Genomic DNA, 15699 nt, shown 5'->3' on the forward strand with positions numbered 1-15699 from the left:
AATTTTTTACGTCCTGCTCTTGAAAACAGACCTGGTATGTGGTTTCAGCAGGACGGAGCTACTGCCCAAGACACAATGGCACTTTTAAGTCAAATTTTTGGAGGGCGATCGCCAGATTTGACAGCACCCGACTATTTTCTTTGGGATTATTTGAAGGAGCGAGTGTATGTGAACAAGCCAGAGACAATCCTTGATCTCAAGGCAAACATTGGTGCAGAAATTCGAACGCTACAGCCACAAGTTTTGAAAGATGTTATGGAAAATATCAATATGCTCATGTATTAAGGGCTCAAATTTTCAGGGAATTTTTTTAGGGTATTTGCAAATAAATTTCATGAGGGGATTGTTCAAAAAAAAAACCTAATAAACACGTTCCAAAAGCTCTTCGACCCTTCGTTATATTGTATACATGAGAAATGTTTAATAAATTAGCTATTTCTTAACATATAGTTTGGTATTTCGATTTGTGATAGCCTTTTTAGTTATTATCCATTTATTGATCGCCTAAACTTCGAATTTATATTTCAAATATGGACTTATTTGTAAGTTACTAACTATTCTAGTTCAGAAATTAAAAAAAAATGGAAAATTTGTTTTTCGATAGGTCAGATATTCAAGAATATATTACTATAAGGATTTTTAAAAAGGAAATTATTTACGTAGTTATAGCCTTTTTAGTATCATGGCAACTGGTTATGTCAGTAGTCAGTTACTCTGCCTGAAATTAACGTAAAACTTAAACTCGTTTTTCTGGAAACCACTTTTTTCGATGCAGTTGCCACAATCAGTCGATTTATTTGAAATATGGCATGAATATTCTTTAAATATCTATCTATCACAAGAAGCAACAAAAAATTAAATATTGAAATTTATAACATTTTTAAAAATTCGACATTGTTAAAAAATTTGTGAAAAAATTTACCTTTGTTTTTGAGTAGCGGCCATTTTATGAAGTTTTTTTTTTCAGTTTTGCAGATTCTTAAAATAGCGAAAATGGTAATAATCAAGAATATATCATTGTTTGTTTTACAGAAAACAGACACAGATTAGAAGAGCACAAATCAGGACGATGAGGACACGGCCATTTTCCCCCTTCAAGTATAAGATTTTCAAACAGTCAAAATTTTTTTGCCCTTAAAGCAAAGTTGAGGTGCCTCAAAACATTATTCAGTTGTTATAATAGCTTAAAAAGTATCAGGTGGCGCAAAAATTTCCTTCCGATGTTTTTTGGAAAATGAAATTTTTTTTTAAAAAATTAAAAACTTTGATACTGCTTTTGGATTATTTTTATTTGGTCTTTCAATTTTTTTATATCAAGTCGAGAATATGATATCATGTAAAAGGCCGCCGCCACAGTTGATTGTCATTTGAGCCCTTTTTATGGCATTTTCCATCACTTTGGCCAGAACTTCCGGCGATAGGTCCTTACATTCTTGACGGATATTGTCTGGGCTGCAAGAGTCTGAGGCTTGTTGACATAAGCCCGCAACTTCAAAAAGCCCCACAAAAAGAAGTCTGGGGCGGTCAAATCAGGCGGTCTTGCTGGCCAGTGCAAATCGCCAAATCAGGAGATATTTCGCATGTGTTTACTACACAAATGTCAAAACAGAACTCACATGAGAGGTCAATTGCAAAATTTATAGCATCTTCTGACTTTTGCGCCACCTGTTATTTCTCTGTCCAACTCGGTCCTCTTGAAATAGCGAATTCCAAAGAAAGGCTAAGTATTCGCCATTCTGTGTGAAAATTTCAAATACATAAAAAGTTTTCAAATACATGTTTAATAAACAACTTTTTCCCAGAATAAATTGTGAACGTTAGATTTATATTTACAATTTTAGAATAGTTTAATGCAATGAAATGGTAATACAATTGCAAAAACTGTTCACTCCTTTGACTAAATATCAAAATATTTATGTAAAATTTATAACTTGTTCAATAATAATTCACAGTGCAGCTTGCAAAGTGTCAAAATAGCAACGCTGATTTCTGGCATTTGTTGTTTCGTGAAATGTCAAACAAGAAGAGAGCCTGCACTGAGCATAACTCCTTGCTCCGCATCATAATATATGCGACTGCGCGCTGCAAAATTATCATATTTACATAATTCCACTAATGACAGCTGTCAATTTAAGTAAAAGCGACTTTTATTTAAACGCTACGAACTCACCACAAACTCGAAGCTTGCAGTTTTTAAAACGAAATTGAGGCGAAGCACGCTTTTAGGCGTAAAAATATTACATGCAAAAATAAGCGCGTGTCTAAAGGCATAATATATTAGGCGCTTAAAATCGATTTCAAAGGGTTTATGAACAAAAATCACCAGATATATTTTGGACTAGCGCTAGCTGCTAAGCTTTGAACGGTTACACGCAAGTTAAGCTCAACTCGTTGACTTGCCAAAAGCACACGGTCGTGCGTGTGAAATTTTGCGATTTCACTCGTCATTCAGTCAAAGATTTTCCGATATTGCGTGCACTACTACAATAAGCTCGGTCGAGACGTGCTTCAAAGTCAATGTGAAAAAAGTGTAAAATTCTCATTTTTGAAAACAAAAAATCTTAGCAAGCCAACCGAAAACATTTTATTGCAATTCACTTTATCACTAAGCGCAGAGAGACGTAAGTTGAACAATTTCCTTCAAAGTTCAAGCGAACAAGAAAACTTTGAAGCGTTTGAAAAATTCCGTGGAAGAATACATTTTTTCTTGACTCTTTTTTTTCTACACGCTTACAACCACACATAATTTCTTTTTCTTAATAGCGTTAGCATAACTGTAATATTTTCCTTTGACCTTATTTTTTGATCAATTGACGTTTGTATAGCCCATTCCTAATCCCGTTAAAAATTCAATAGAAAATCTCTATCGAATGCAAGAAAAATCCTTACACATCCCTTTGCAGTAGTCGCAGTGTCTTTGTGCGCTTGTGTGTGTGTGTTTGTGCGTTTGCGTGTGTGTCACTGTAAAAATCGATTATTCCCCTCAGCCGTGGGCTGCAGCATATCCCGAATATAGATTTCCACATATACCCAACCGTAGATGAGTTTCATTTTTGCCCGTTGCTTTTTTTAACACCTTCTGCTTCTTCTTCTTCGCCCGAGTAGTTACATACATACTTATTTTCTGTATATGTTGTATTCTCCTTGCAATATTGCTGGCTATGCTGCTGTCAGTGGGCAATGCTAGTGTTGGTGGTGGTGGTGGCATGCAGTGTTTGTGGTGAACTTAATTGAGAGTGCACTGTGGTGAATTTTGTAAGAATTCGGTGTAAGCACAGAGCTTCACCACTGTCGCGCATTTGTGTTGGTGTTTGTAGGCAAACAGTTAAAAGAAAAGCGTATATAAAAGAAACAACAAAAATTAAAGAAAAGAAATAATAAAAATCAGCTGAAAAAGCCGAAAAAATTCAATTTCTTTGAAAGAAAAAATAAGTGAAGTGGACATGTGGGTGTGAGGTCAACGCAAATGGTGAGTTATAAAGTTATTATAACGGTATACTAGTATAAACAAACTAAAAATATAAATAGCGGAAGGCTTAATTTAACCCTTGATGTGCTTACCCATGTACATATGTATGTATGTTTAGCTATATGCTTGTAAAAATATATAGTGTGTGTATTTGCTACTAAGCTTATGGAAATATAAGAACATATGTATAGGATTTATGCAAAATATATCATACATGTGTAATATATGTATATTCTGTAAATATATTTCCAAAAATTGCTTCCGAACTTCACAAAGCTTTTCTACATACATATTTATTGTATATATGAAGTATATAGTATGTATGTGTATATATTCCTGTATATACGTACATTTGTAATTAATAATTTATGTAGAGACGTTTAACTGTGATCCAATAGCATAAAAACTTGTGTAGTTAGCCAGTTTCAGAAGGACTAAGGTCAATAATAGTTCAAGGTCAGCTCACAATTACTTAAGTTTTCTTTAGTTTTTTTCTTATACACATCCATACACACATGCTCAATACAAGTACATATACATTTGAACTCAAGTAGCAGCATAATTCCGAATGATTTTATTTGATATATAATGCATATGTACACTCATAGATTACCAATGCCAAACACATACATACATATACATATAGACATAAATAAATATGTACATACATATATGCATAGCGTTTTACCCGCATATCACATAGCAGTTATGTAAACAAAGCTTTTCTATGAGTTCAATACGCATTTCACACTGGTCAATTTGTGCGAAATCGAAATTATTATATTGGAAAATTTTAGGAGAGTTAAGAGTGAAGAGAGAATATCTGATTATCAGACGATCCAATTTCGATAAATGCTCAATTTACGTTAAGGACTATATACAGAAACCATCGACTAATGAGTCATAGAGACAGCGGTAAATCTCGAAAATCCGAGGCTTCCAACTTCTATATTGTTTTCCCTGCTTTTCTGTAGATATTCTTCATTACTTATACATGAAATTAAAATAAAATTGAAAGGTGGATTGCAAAGTCCCCGGCCTGACACGTATGTGGCGCTACTAGAATCAAATCCGTATGATACTTAGTTAGCCCTAATCTTCAAAATGCGCGAGTATTATTTTGTCAACTGTCGGATAAACAGTTTGTGAATTATATCATTTTGAGTAAAGAAACTTCAAAAAAAAGGAAAAACAAGAATTTTGCATGTTGATAAAATATTGCTTTTGGAAGAGAAAAAACAAGTGAAGCAAAAACTTGGCTTGATGACGAGTTCGCGGATACCGACCCAGGAAAATGAACCATCAAGGACTGGTATGCTAAGTTTAGTTGTGGTGAAATAAGCACCGAAAACAGTGAAGACAGTGGACGGCCAAAGGAGGTTGTTACCAAAGAAAACATCAAAAATAATTTTGGATAACCGTAAGGTGTAACTTTTCGAGATAGCCGGCACTCTAAAGATGTCAACTAAATGGCTATATCATTTCAATCACGAATATTTGGGTATGAGAAAGCTCTCTGCAAACTGAGTGCCGCGTGGGTTTACTGTAGACCGAAAACGACGAGGAGTAGATGATTCGGAGCAGTGTTTGGAGATGATCAAGCGTAATAAGCCAGAGCTTTTGCATCGATTCATCGCTTCATTCCGTATACTAATCAACGATCCTCCGATTGGACTGCATTTGATGAACCTGCTCCAAAGCGTGGAAAACCTTTAAAAAGGAAGCATCATCAACAGAGACTATCACATAGCAGCATTGCAAGAGAAAGTGTTGTGTCACCAAGACAATATGTACACAGATATTTTCGTTGGAGGAAGAGGTGATCGGCGAAACTGAGACCTAATTTGAAGCAGAAAACAAATCGTACTAACAGCTGATCCAGGTAGAAGTACTTTTTTCAATAGCCTTTTTCGACAGATCACGCGTGAGTCGTGTCAAGCTGTTATGTTACTTTTGTTTAGTATTGTTTGGCATTTAATCATGGAAAGACTTATGCCGGAACAAAGTTTACAAATTGTTCAACTTTATTCCGAAAATTCATGTTCTGTAAAGAGGCCCAGCATTCATTATTGGATAATATTCGACTAAATAGACCACGTTTAGCACGCACTGAAGAAAATATAGCAGCCGTAGCTGAGAGTTTACACGAAGATCAATGAGAGTCGATTTCTTTTGGTGCATTTTCCGTCGATATCTTAAATTGAAGGCGTTCAAAATACAGCTTGTGCAAGAACTGAAGCCGCTCGATATCGCTTTGCTCTATGTGCTCTTGAAAAGTTCCAAGAAGAACCGACGTTTTGGAGCCAAATTTTTGTTTAGCTATGAGACTCACTTTTAACTCAATGGGTATGTAAACAAGCAAAATTGCCGCATCAGACGAAGAGCAACCTGAAGAGTTTAAACAGCTTTAGTTTCATCGAGAAAAATAACGATTTGATGTAGTTTGTGGGTCGGTCCAAAGGATAGGAAGAATGTTTGTACTGGTACCAATGTCGATGGGAGTGGTTAGAAACGAATCTTTTACATGTGGCTCAAACAGCTCATGACTTCCGGTCTTAGACCATCCAATGCGATAATAATGTGTACTAAACCTCACCCGGTTTAAATGCAAGAATTTTATTTTGAAGACCGATGTTGACTACCGAGTTGCCAATGTTATCAAATGAGGTAACTTTGGTTACAATGGTATACGTTTTATAACCAAAAATTTTTTTTCGACTTGGGATGCTCTATATAATTCATGAAACTTAAAATATAAATATCTTTGTAGGTATTAACAAGTCTACTTGCAGTTCCATATGACTTTGGACTCGCAGAATTTCATACCGATTTCCAATAACATTACATAAACAATCAAGTGCTTTTTTTACTGATCAGTATATTATAGTCATGCATATAACCATACATGTAATGACAATAATAAGTTTATATTGGAAGACTTGAGAAATCAATTCCTAACCATTCATTTACTTCACATTTTACAGACCGATATCGATGTCTCCGCAATTAGAGAATGCTTAAGTTACCAAAGGGCTTAAAAAAGAAAAAGAAGAAGTCGAAAAAGGACCAAGAACTCTTCACCGAAGAGGAGCTCGAACAGTATAAGCGCGAGTTAAAAGCTAAGCAGGAGGCAGCCGCTGCTAAATCGGACGCTGGTGAATCGGACGCAGCATCAGACGTTGAGGGTTTAGCACCAACTGCAGCATCCACTTCCAGCACAGCTCCTGCGCATACCGAAACAACTGAGGCAAACGCGGATACCAGCGCTGACGGCGGCGCAGCGCCTGCCGCAGCTGCAAAGAGCGCCGAACAGGACGAAGAGTGGGCCAAATTCAAAGCGCTTACCTCCGGCGTCGATTCTATTTTACATAAAACTCAAGACGAGTTAGATCGTATTAAGAAAGAATCTTTTTATCAACGTTTACCATCGGCGGCAGAGAAAAAACGGCTCGAAGAAGAAGAAGCTGCACGTCGTGAGGCGGAACGTTTAGAAGAAGAACGTCGTAAGGCAGCCGAATTAGAGGCACAGCGTGACAAATTAGCCGAAGCTGTAGTCGAACTCTCCGAATCGGAAGGCGAACAGGACGAAGAAGTCGATGATATCTTCGCTACTGACTATATAGAAGCGATAACTAGTGGAGAAGTACAATTAGCTGTTGTACCTGAGTCGCCGGTATTGGAATTTGACGACGGTCCTGATCCGTTCGATACAGCATATGCAGAAAAAGTTATTGTTGGCGCAGATAAGGCTAAGGGTAATAAGAAACTTGTCAGCCTTGGTGCGGCGGTTGAAGTCCTCTCGGGACGTGTGGATCGCGAGCACGCACTTGCGCTTGCCAAACCAAAACGTAAGCTACGAAAAGGTATACAGAATTTATTGCTGAGCGAGAGTATAGATCTTGCCGATCAGGAAGTTGAAATAGTTGCTGCTGAACCACAGAAAAATTTACTTGACGAGCTTGTTGATGATGTACCAGAGTCAGATGCACCAATTGATTTGAGTGTTTCATTACATTTGCATTTGATACAACATAAAAAACCAGAAGAAGAGGAAGAAGAAGCGGAAAACGACACCGGTTTACCGGATTTGTCAGAATTCGATGCACTTAAAGACGATGATGATGATGAGTTTGCTGAATTAGCAGCCGAATCGTTAACCAAAAAAGAAGAAGTAAAAGTTATCACACAGATACCACTTCCTCAAGCCGAGGTACTTTCGGAAGTTGTAGACGCAGATTGGGCAGAATTCGAGCAAGTACCCGAAGAGGAAGCAACCAGTGAAGGTATTCTGCAAAATTAAATCAATTTTTCTTTTATACATACAAACATTCTTTTTTATTTCCAGGTAAACCAGCACGTCCTCCACCACCAGCTAGACCTGCCTCTGGTCCGCACTTAGTTGCAGGTGCCATCTACATAAGTGACGACGAAGAAGACTACGCCGCTGACGATCCATTCAATACCGCATATGCTGAGCAAGTCATCAAAAAGACTACCGTACTAGAAGAAGACGACGACTTTGATCCACGTGCGGAGGAAAAATCTGCACCGCCCGTCAAACCGCCACCACCAGCTGCAAACTTATTATCACAGCCAACACGTGATTTGTTGGGTGGCAGCGCTACTGATTTGTCCAAGGTTGGTCCCGCACCCATAGCACCTACACAGGAGGTTGAGGAGGACCCTGCTGATTTTGATCCGTTCGATACCTCTGCAGTTAGTGCAATCGTTCAACCAAAGGCGACGGAGTTAAAGTTCTTGGAGCGTGAACTCCTGCCTGAAAGTAATCTTAAGCATTCACTTAGTGATCCAGACTTTGATCCACGTGCAGACGAACCAGCACCAGCTCCAACCAAGGCTGTGGTAGCGCCACCTCGTCCGGCCGCACCATCTGTGCAAACTCAAAACAATAATCCGACTATTGATTTTGATACTGCACGACGCAAGTCTTCCCTAAGTTTGAATATCCAATCGAAAAGCGTTGGTTTCTTGGTACCTTCACAAGATTTGCTTGGTGCCGCGAATGACGGTCACGGCAACAAGAAACCATTGACACCTTATTACGCACCGACTGGATCAAAAGAAACAATTAGTGAAAAGGAGGCAGAAGATCCATTCGATACCTCATACGTACCAGAAGCGAAACCCAGTCAGGTTGAACTGAAGCATCTCGAAGAAGATTTAATAACAAAAAATACTCTAAAACATAGTCTATCCGATCCCGATTTCGATCCACGTGCTCCACCTACACCGGTGCCAGCAGAGGAGCTATTAGCAGTAAAAGAAGATATAAAGGCGAAGGTACTCACACCATCTCAAGAGAGTAAAGACCTAACAGACGACGCTCTTGAGTACATAGATCCATTCGACACATCCATTGCGTCTAATTTGCAACCAGGCAGAGCAGAGCTAAAACTTTTGGAGAGTGAATTGTTACCTCCTACGGCCCCACAAATTACGACTGGTGTGCTTGATACGCAGACAGACGCACAAGAACTCGGTCTAGGCGACAAGGTATTAACACCTTCGGTACCTGTAAAACAACTTACACTTCCCGAAGAAGTTGATCCGTTTGACACTTCAATTGCGGAGAATTTGGCACCAGGCGCAACCGAAATCAAGTTATTGGAGAGTGAATTAATTGAGCGTTAAATTTCATTTAAATAACCCGATTGATTACAAACCTACTATAAACCATAATGGCGAATCCATTTTTGATGGACGATGACTTGGATGGCGTTGACGCCGATCCCACAGCGAACCCTTTCTTCACAAAAGTCGATGCTGAAGAGGGTGAAGCAGAAACAGAGAATCCTTTCTCGGGACAATCGAATCCATTTGCATTTGGCGATGAACCTGATGACGGTCCAGCACCAGCGTCGGATATTGATCCAGCGATGAGCTTCTTTGGCACAACTATCGAAGCGGAGGATGATGCACTTAGCATTAAGTCTACAGCTGAAGAAGATGATGAAACTTCTAAAAGAGGTCCACCACCAAGGCCAGTGCCACCACAAACACAAGAACTTATTAATACAGTTTCTAACCAAATGGAGGAGACAAGTTCTGAGTTACTCGGTCGCATACCAGCTACTCGTTCTCCTAGTCCTGTTTCAATGCGTGACTTACATTCACCCAGTCCTACACCAGATTCTGGTTTGGCAGACTTGCTAGACGTATCAGATAGTGGTTCGTCTGGTAATATGCATGGATTCGAAATGGATCTAGTCGGTAGTGGTACTAACAATAGTGCAGATAACCCCTTCGGTGTGCCAACAGCCATTCCTAGCTTACATGGCGCAACACCTATGCCATCACCAGCAAAGCAACAACCTCCGCGACCACCACCACCACGTCCAGTACCACCAAGGCCGGCACCACCAAATGGCATACCAGCGCAACGCAATCAACCACCTCCACGACCAACTCCCCCAGCTCCGGAGCCAGCTACTCAGCCCGCTGCTGAGGTGGCAGATAGTGAAGATCTATTCGATATGTTTGGCACAACCAAACCATCTAAACCACCACCACCAAAGAGCAAGGAAGACATACTAAGTTTGTTTGAAAAGCCAGCACAACCAGTATCCAAACCAGATCTATTAAGCGACGATCTTGTACTTGAACCTTCACCAGAAATGCCAGATGACGAACAGAATAAAGAAATAGAAGATCCTATTTTCAGTTCTATGCTAACTCGACCTGATGAGAGCACACACGACATTACATCTCAACCACAGGCAGCAGATTTAAACATATCGTTGATAAATAATGTGGAAAGAAAAGAACTGGTAGTCGATGACACAAAACCACGTGCACCAACTCCGGACATTGAAATAACGACTGTCGAAGATCTTCCACGTTCTGACGATGAAGATGAGCCAGAGCCAGTAAAACCAGCACCACCGGTGGTCATTGAAACCAAGCCAAGTCCCGACGAAGATGATGAAGAACTAGAAAAAGATGAAAAAGAGGTTGTACCAGCGGCTGCAGAACCGGCAGCCTTTACATCTGTCGATTCCGATCACAGTCCTCCTACGGAGTCAGGAGCAACCACGCAGGCTCTGCCAGAGTCATCTTTAGAGGCTATTACCGAACAGCAGAATAGTGAGTTTGAGCAAATGGATACGGGTCTGGATTTTGCACCGGCTAGTGCTGTTCCCAGTGGTGCTGCCTCTGCAAATCCATTTGCTAGTCCAGACGAAGAAGAAGAGACCTATCCTCCGGCTTCTGCGGTGACGAATATATTTGCAGTCGACGATATTGACCCTACACTGGTGACCAACATCTTTACTACAGCGACAGACACCATGACAACCTCTGCCGTGCCAGTTAATATTTTTGCACCGGATCCTGAACCAGAAGCTATCACAGTAAATTCATACGCAGCTAATAACATCTTTGCCAGCGAGCCAGATGAATTTGACGCTTTCTCGGCCAAATTTGATTCTGTTAAGAAGGATAACGTGAGCATACTGGATGGCTTTGGTGGTTCGGGTGCTGTTACTCCCTCAGGCGGTGACGGTAGGTTATGACTAGTGTCATGTTATATATTTATACCTTACATTTTTGCATTTTTTTTTTAGCTTGGGGTGACAGTGCATTTGGTTCACCTGCTGCGACAACTAATGTCTTTGGCGGGACCGATGGCTTCGAGAATGAGGATGACGACTTCTACGCAATGAAAGCACCAGTACGTGCCGATTCGGTTGAGTCCGTAGACAAGGAATTCAATGTCGTAATACGGCCTAAAGGTGAAAGCACACAGGGAATTGCACCACAATTGGCACCGCCGCCACCACCAGCTCGTAGTGCCGTCGGTCAAGTTTCCAGCGATACATCGCCTGTTGTCAATCCCTTCGAAGACACTGGCTTCCCGGCACCGGCGGCGATAAGTGAAGAAAACAAAGTAAAACGCACAGACTCACAGGATACACCACAAACGCCGTTGTTCGACGAAGATGTCTCGCAGCCGCTCGAAGATTTCCCGCGTCTGAACTATGTCGGCCCCGGCTGGGAAATGCAATTGCGTCAACCAAACAAAAAGAAGATAACTGGCCAAAGATTTTGGAAGAAAATATTTGTACGCCTAGTAATACAGAACGATGTACCCGTAGTGCAGTTGCTTAATCAGGTCTCAGACAAACAGCCATTCCAAGAATTGCCGCTGCAGCCCTCATACTCCGTCTCGGAGATTGGAGCACAACAATACGATCAGTTTGGCAAAATCTTTACCATAAAACTACAATATATCTTCTATAAAGAGCGTCCCGGTGTGCGACCTGGTCAAGTAACCAAAGCCGAACGTATTACCAATAAGCTGACGAAATTTGCACAATATGCCATTGCGGGTGATTACGAAGGTGTGAAAGAGTTCGGTAGTGACTTGAAGAAGCTGGGCTTACCGGTTGAACATGCACCACAGTCGTCGCAATTATTTAAAATTGGCTCAATGAATTACGAGGATATGAAGCAGTTCTCCATCTGCATCGAAGAGGCGCTCTTCCGATTGCCCGCGTTGCGTGAACGTGCGCTCACATATAAAATGGAGGAGGTACAAGTAACGGCGGTCGACGAAATCGTTGTGGAACAAGATTATGAGGGCAAAATTTTGAAGCAAATAGCGCGTGTACGTCTTTTCTTTCTAGCTTTTCTAACGGGTAAGTGAAAATGAGAGAGAACCGGCTTTTTTGGACTAATGCAGTACTTTCACTTTTAGGTATGCCCTCAATCGAGTTGGGCGTAAACGATATGTGGCGTCAAGGCAAAGAAGTGGTGGGTCGACATGACATCATACCGGTGGCCACAGAAGAGTGGATCCGTTTGGAAGCTGTAGAGTTTCACAGCGTGGTGAATCAGGAGGAGTATGAGAAGACGCGTACAATTAAGTGAGTAATTACACATTTAAGAAACTTGTTCAGTTTCCATATATGTATGTACATATGCTTTCGTATAATGTAGGTTCCAGCCACCGGATGCGAATTATATAGAGTTACTACGTTTCCGTGTGCGTCCACCCAAAAATCGCGAACTTCCATTACAACTGAAGGCCACATGGTGTGTAACTGGTAATAAGGTGGAGTTGCGTGCAGACATACTGGTGCCGGGCTTTACATCGCGCAAATTGGGACAAATACCATGCGAAGACGTCTCGGTACGGTTTCCCATACCGGAATGTTGGATCTACTTGTTCCGCGTAGAGAAACACTTCAGGTAAGACACAGTACTGGTACAATCCATATAAACAAATTAACACACACCAAAACTACATGAAAGTAATGGAAAAATCTTTCAGATATGGCTCCGTTAAGTCCGCTCATAGACGAACCGGTAAAATCAAAGGCATTGAGCGCATTCTCGGCGCTGTCGATACGCTGCAAGAGTCACTTATTGAAGTCACTTCTGGACAAGCGAAATACGAACATCATCATCGCGCTATCGTCTGGCGCTGTCCACGTTTGCCAAAAGAGGGCCAAGGTTTGTTGAAGACTTTAACTTTTTTGACCGTAAATTGTAGTAATATTTCGATTTTCACTTACTCTCTAGGCGCTTATACTACACATCAGCTTGTTTGTCGTATGGCGCTAACTTCCTACGATCAGATACCCAGCGAGCTGGCGCCCTACGCCTTCGTTGAGTTCACAATGCCGGCGACACAGGTCTCGCATACAACAGTGCGTTCGGTGAGCGTACAAGATTCGGATTCCGATGAGCCGCCAGAGAAATATGTGCGCTATTTGGCACGTCATGAATATAAGTAAGTCTTGTAATGTCCTATTAAGAAATCATATTTTTGATTTTGAAGATCCAAAGTTCTAAGTAAAGGGTTTATTTTACATCGCTAACCTTCATTCCCAAATAGTTGAGTCGATCGTTAAGAGTTGTTGAGTTCCTGAGATGCCAATATAATGTTTTTTAAACCTTTTTTTTTTAATATTTTCGATGTTATTGTTATTAACTTCACGATATTCCCTGAAAGCCCTATGGTACTCAAATATTTGTGTTAGTTAGTATGCTCAATTCAAGTATACTCGTTGTTAACTTTTTTGGTTTAAATGTACCAGTCCGTGTCAAATTTGATCAGATGGTATAGTAAAATTCAACCTTTCATTTAATGCTCGTCCATTATTTTAGGGTTGGCATCGAGACGACACACGGCGAGTCTACAAACGCATATTTGGCAGCTACGCGCCCGATACGTGAGGAGCCAACGCCTAAACCTGTGGCATCTCCTGTGCCACCAAGCGATTCGGATACCGATTCGAATTAAGCATGAATTTAAAAAAATATACAAAATTACTCAAAATACAAACATACATACACACAGTGATGTATAGCAAAACAAATAAAACTGTACTATTGTAGAAAGAAATTAAGCAAAAAGCATAAGTAATGGTTAAAAAACGCTTACACACACATCTAGATACATAACCAAGTTGATTTTTAAAAGGTTAGTAATGACAGCAGCATTGCGTCGAGAACAAACGCATATGAATTTGTGGTGTATTTCTATGGCCAAGGGTAAATACATAGAAAAACATAGAAGAACACAGAGCAACATATGAATACATTTCTGCTGTGCTTCTATAATGTGGATGAATACATAGAAAAACATAGAAAATCATATTAATACATAGAAAATCATATGTATTTATCTCTAGTGAAATTCGATGATTTTTTATAAGTATATAGAAACACATACAAAAACATAGAAAAACGCACTTCTATGATGGTTTATAAACGCATAAAAAAACATTGAAAAACCATAGAAAATCGTATGTATTTACATATATTCCCTTAATTTCTCTGATGGTTTATAAATACATGGAAGCACGTAGAAAATATAGAAATATGAATTTGTTTCTAGTGCATTTGTATGATGGTGGATAAAAACATAGAAAAACATAGCAAACAATATGTATTTATTTTTAGTGCTTTTCTATGATGGTGAACAAAAACATAGAAAAACATAGAATATCATATGTATTTAAGCAAGGCATGTGTAACATAGCTTCAAATAGCAAAAACAAAAGCGGCGCTTATGTTAAAAAAAAAGTAGCAAAAAATACAAGTTACGAAAGCCTCTGAGTTCATGCTGGCAGCAACGTTGTAGACCAACCACATCGAAGCAATATAGTATTATATGCTGCATATACTCGTATTGCGCGTAGTTAAAGGATATTCAAAAGGATAACATTATATAACACATACATATTTAAATTAAATTATAGCAAACAGTTATTTCGCTCATAATTCGAAAGGACACTGTAATGCGCGTTAGTAATGAAGTATATACATAGTACATAATTCATATATTATATAATATATACTAAAGGCATACACTCATACATGCATACGTATGTACATACTTGGGTACTCATACATATTAGCGGACAATAAGAATTTGAAGAGCACGCGTTTGTCGTTTCAGCGAAGCGTCTACACATAAACACACACATGCAACATACGTAGAACTCTATTATTGCATTATGTATGTATGTACTTACTTAATTATGACTTATGCAAATATCAGGTATATTTATATAACTTTTACGCTTTAATTGTTACAACAAGTTATGATTACAAAGATTACAAAATATATATATGTGTATATGCATCGTATTCAATTCTATTAATTTATAGTTTTTCACTTTGAAAATTAATGAGTTTATGCAAACGAAGCACTTGCACTAATTAATATTGAAATTATATATAAGCGTGTATTAACTTTATTTATGAAATAAGCCTTAAAGTATTATTTATTGATATTTAAAGTGAAAATATTCGTTTAGAAGTTACAAAAGCACTGAAAACTATTACAGTTATCAAACCAAAAATACAAATTGAAAAAAAAAATAAATAAAAATTATATAAAATTATAATATATTAAATTGCGTTAATACATATTACTATTTGTTTGTTAATAACAACAAATTTAATAAGTTACCCATTTTTATTATTTTAAGATCTAATTTTTGACAATTTGCTATTGTCCATTAAAACTTGTTTTTTAATTTATTCACAAGTGAGTTTAGTTTATTAAGAAATCGTAATTTTAGCAGCCTTATTCATAAGCGTATTTCAATTACTCAAGTATTTGCAAGAATATCTGCTATTTTAACCAATTCTTGTACTAAAAGTGGCTAGAAAAAAGCTTTTGGAATCTTGCGATGTTTTATCCATATTTTTTCCATAATTCCAATCAAAAAAAGCATTCTATTTATTGATAAGGA

General features: G+C 38.8%; 2 protein-coding genes across 3 annotated transcripts; both read left to right on the forward strand.

Moving 5' to 3' along the window:
• The first annotated feature begins 2482 nt into the window (after positions 1-2482).
• LOC120774854 (protein stoned-A) lies at positions 2483-9141 on the forward strand. Of its 2 annotated transcripts, none has more exons than XM_040104676.1 (3): positions 2483-2621; positions 6454-7752; positions 7815-9141. In XM_040104676.1, the coding sequence occupies exons 2-3, from the start codon at positions 6483-6485 to the stop codon at positions 9119-9121; spliced, it is 2577 nt and encodes an 858-aa protein (XP_039960610.1). In that variant the 5' UTR covers positions 2483-2621; positions 6454-6482; the 3' UTR covers positions 9122-9141. The 2 variants fall into 2 exon arrangements, with proteins under 2 accessions (XP_039960610.1, XP_039960609.1); XM_040104675.1 differs by lacking the exon at positions 2483-2621 and adding an exon at positions 3285-3469.
• Positions 9142-9146: 5 nt separating this feature from the next.
• LOC120774853 (protein stoned-B) lies at positions 9147-15200 on the forward strand. Its single transcript, XM_040104673.1, has 7 exons — positions 9147-10990; positions 11053-12126; positions 12186-12354; positions 12428-12679; positions 12762-12943; positions 13013-13223; positions 13601-15200. The coding sequence occupies exons 1-7, from the start codon at positions 9169-9171 to the stop codon at positions 13734-13736; spliced, it is 3846 nt and encodes a 1281-aa protein (XP_039960607.1). The 5' UTR covers positions 9147-9168; the 3' UTR covers positions 13737-15200.
• Positions 15201-15699: the final 499 nt, after the last annotated feature.

This window comes from Bactrocera tryoni, chromosome 4 (assembly GCF_016617805.1).
Source record: "Bactrocera tryoni isolate S06 chromosome 4, CSIRO_BtryS06_freeze2, whole genome shotgun sequence".
In the NCBI taxonomy this organism is placed as follows: domain Eukaryota; kingdom Metazoa; phylum Arthropoda; class Insecta; order Diptera; family Tephritidae; genus Bactrocera; species Bactrocera tryoni.

Bases quoted from the DNA above. Each gene is read 5' to 3' on its own strand.
- LOC120774854 (XM_040104676.1), top strand. From the start codon at position 6,483: ATGCTTAAGTTACCAAAGGGCTTAAAAAAGAAAAAGAAGAAGTCGAAA. The intron at 7,753-7,814 runs GTATTCTGCAAA...TTTTATTTCCAG, and splicing joins AGAGGAAGCAACCAGTGAAG to GTAAACCAGCACGTCCTCCA.
- LOC120774853 (XM_040104673.1), top strand. From the start codon at position 9,169: ATGGCGAATCCATTTTTGATGGACGATGACTTGGATGGCGTTGACGCC. The intron at 12,944-13,012 runs GTTTGTTGAAGA...CTTACTCTCTAG, and splicing joins TTTGCCAAAAGAGGGCCAAG to GCGCTTATACTACACATCAG. The intron at 13,224-13,600 runs GTAAGTCTTGTA...CCATTATTTTAG, and splicing joins TTGGCACGTCATGAATATAA to GGTTGGCATCGAGACGACAC.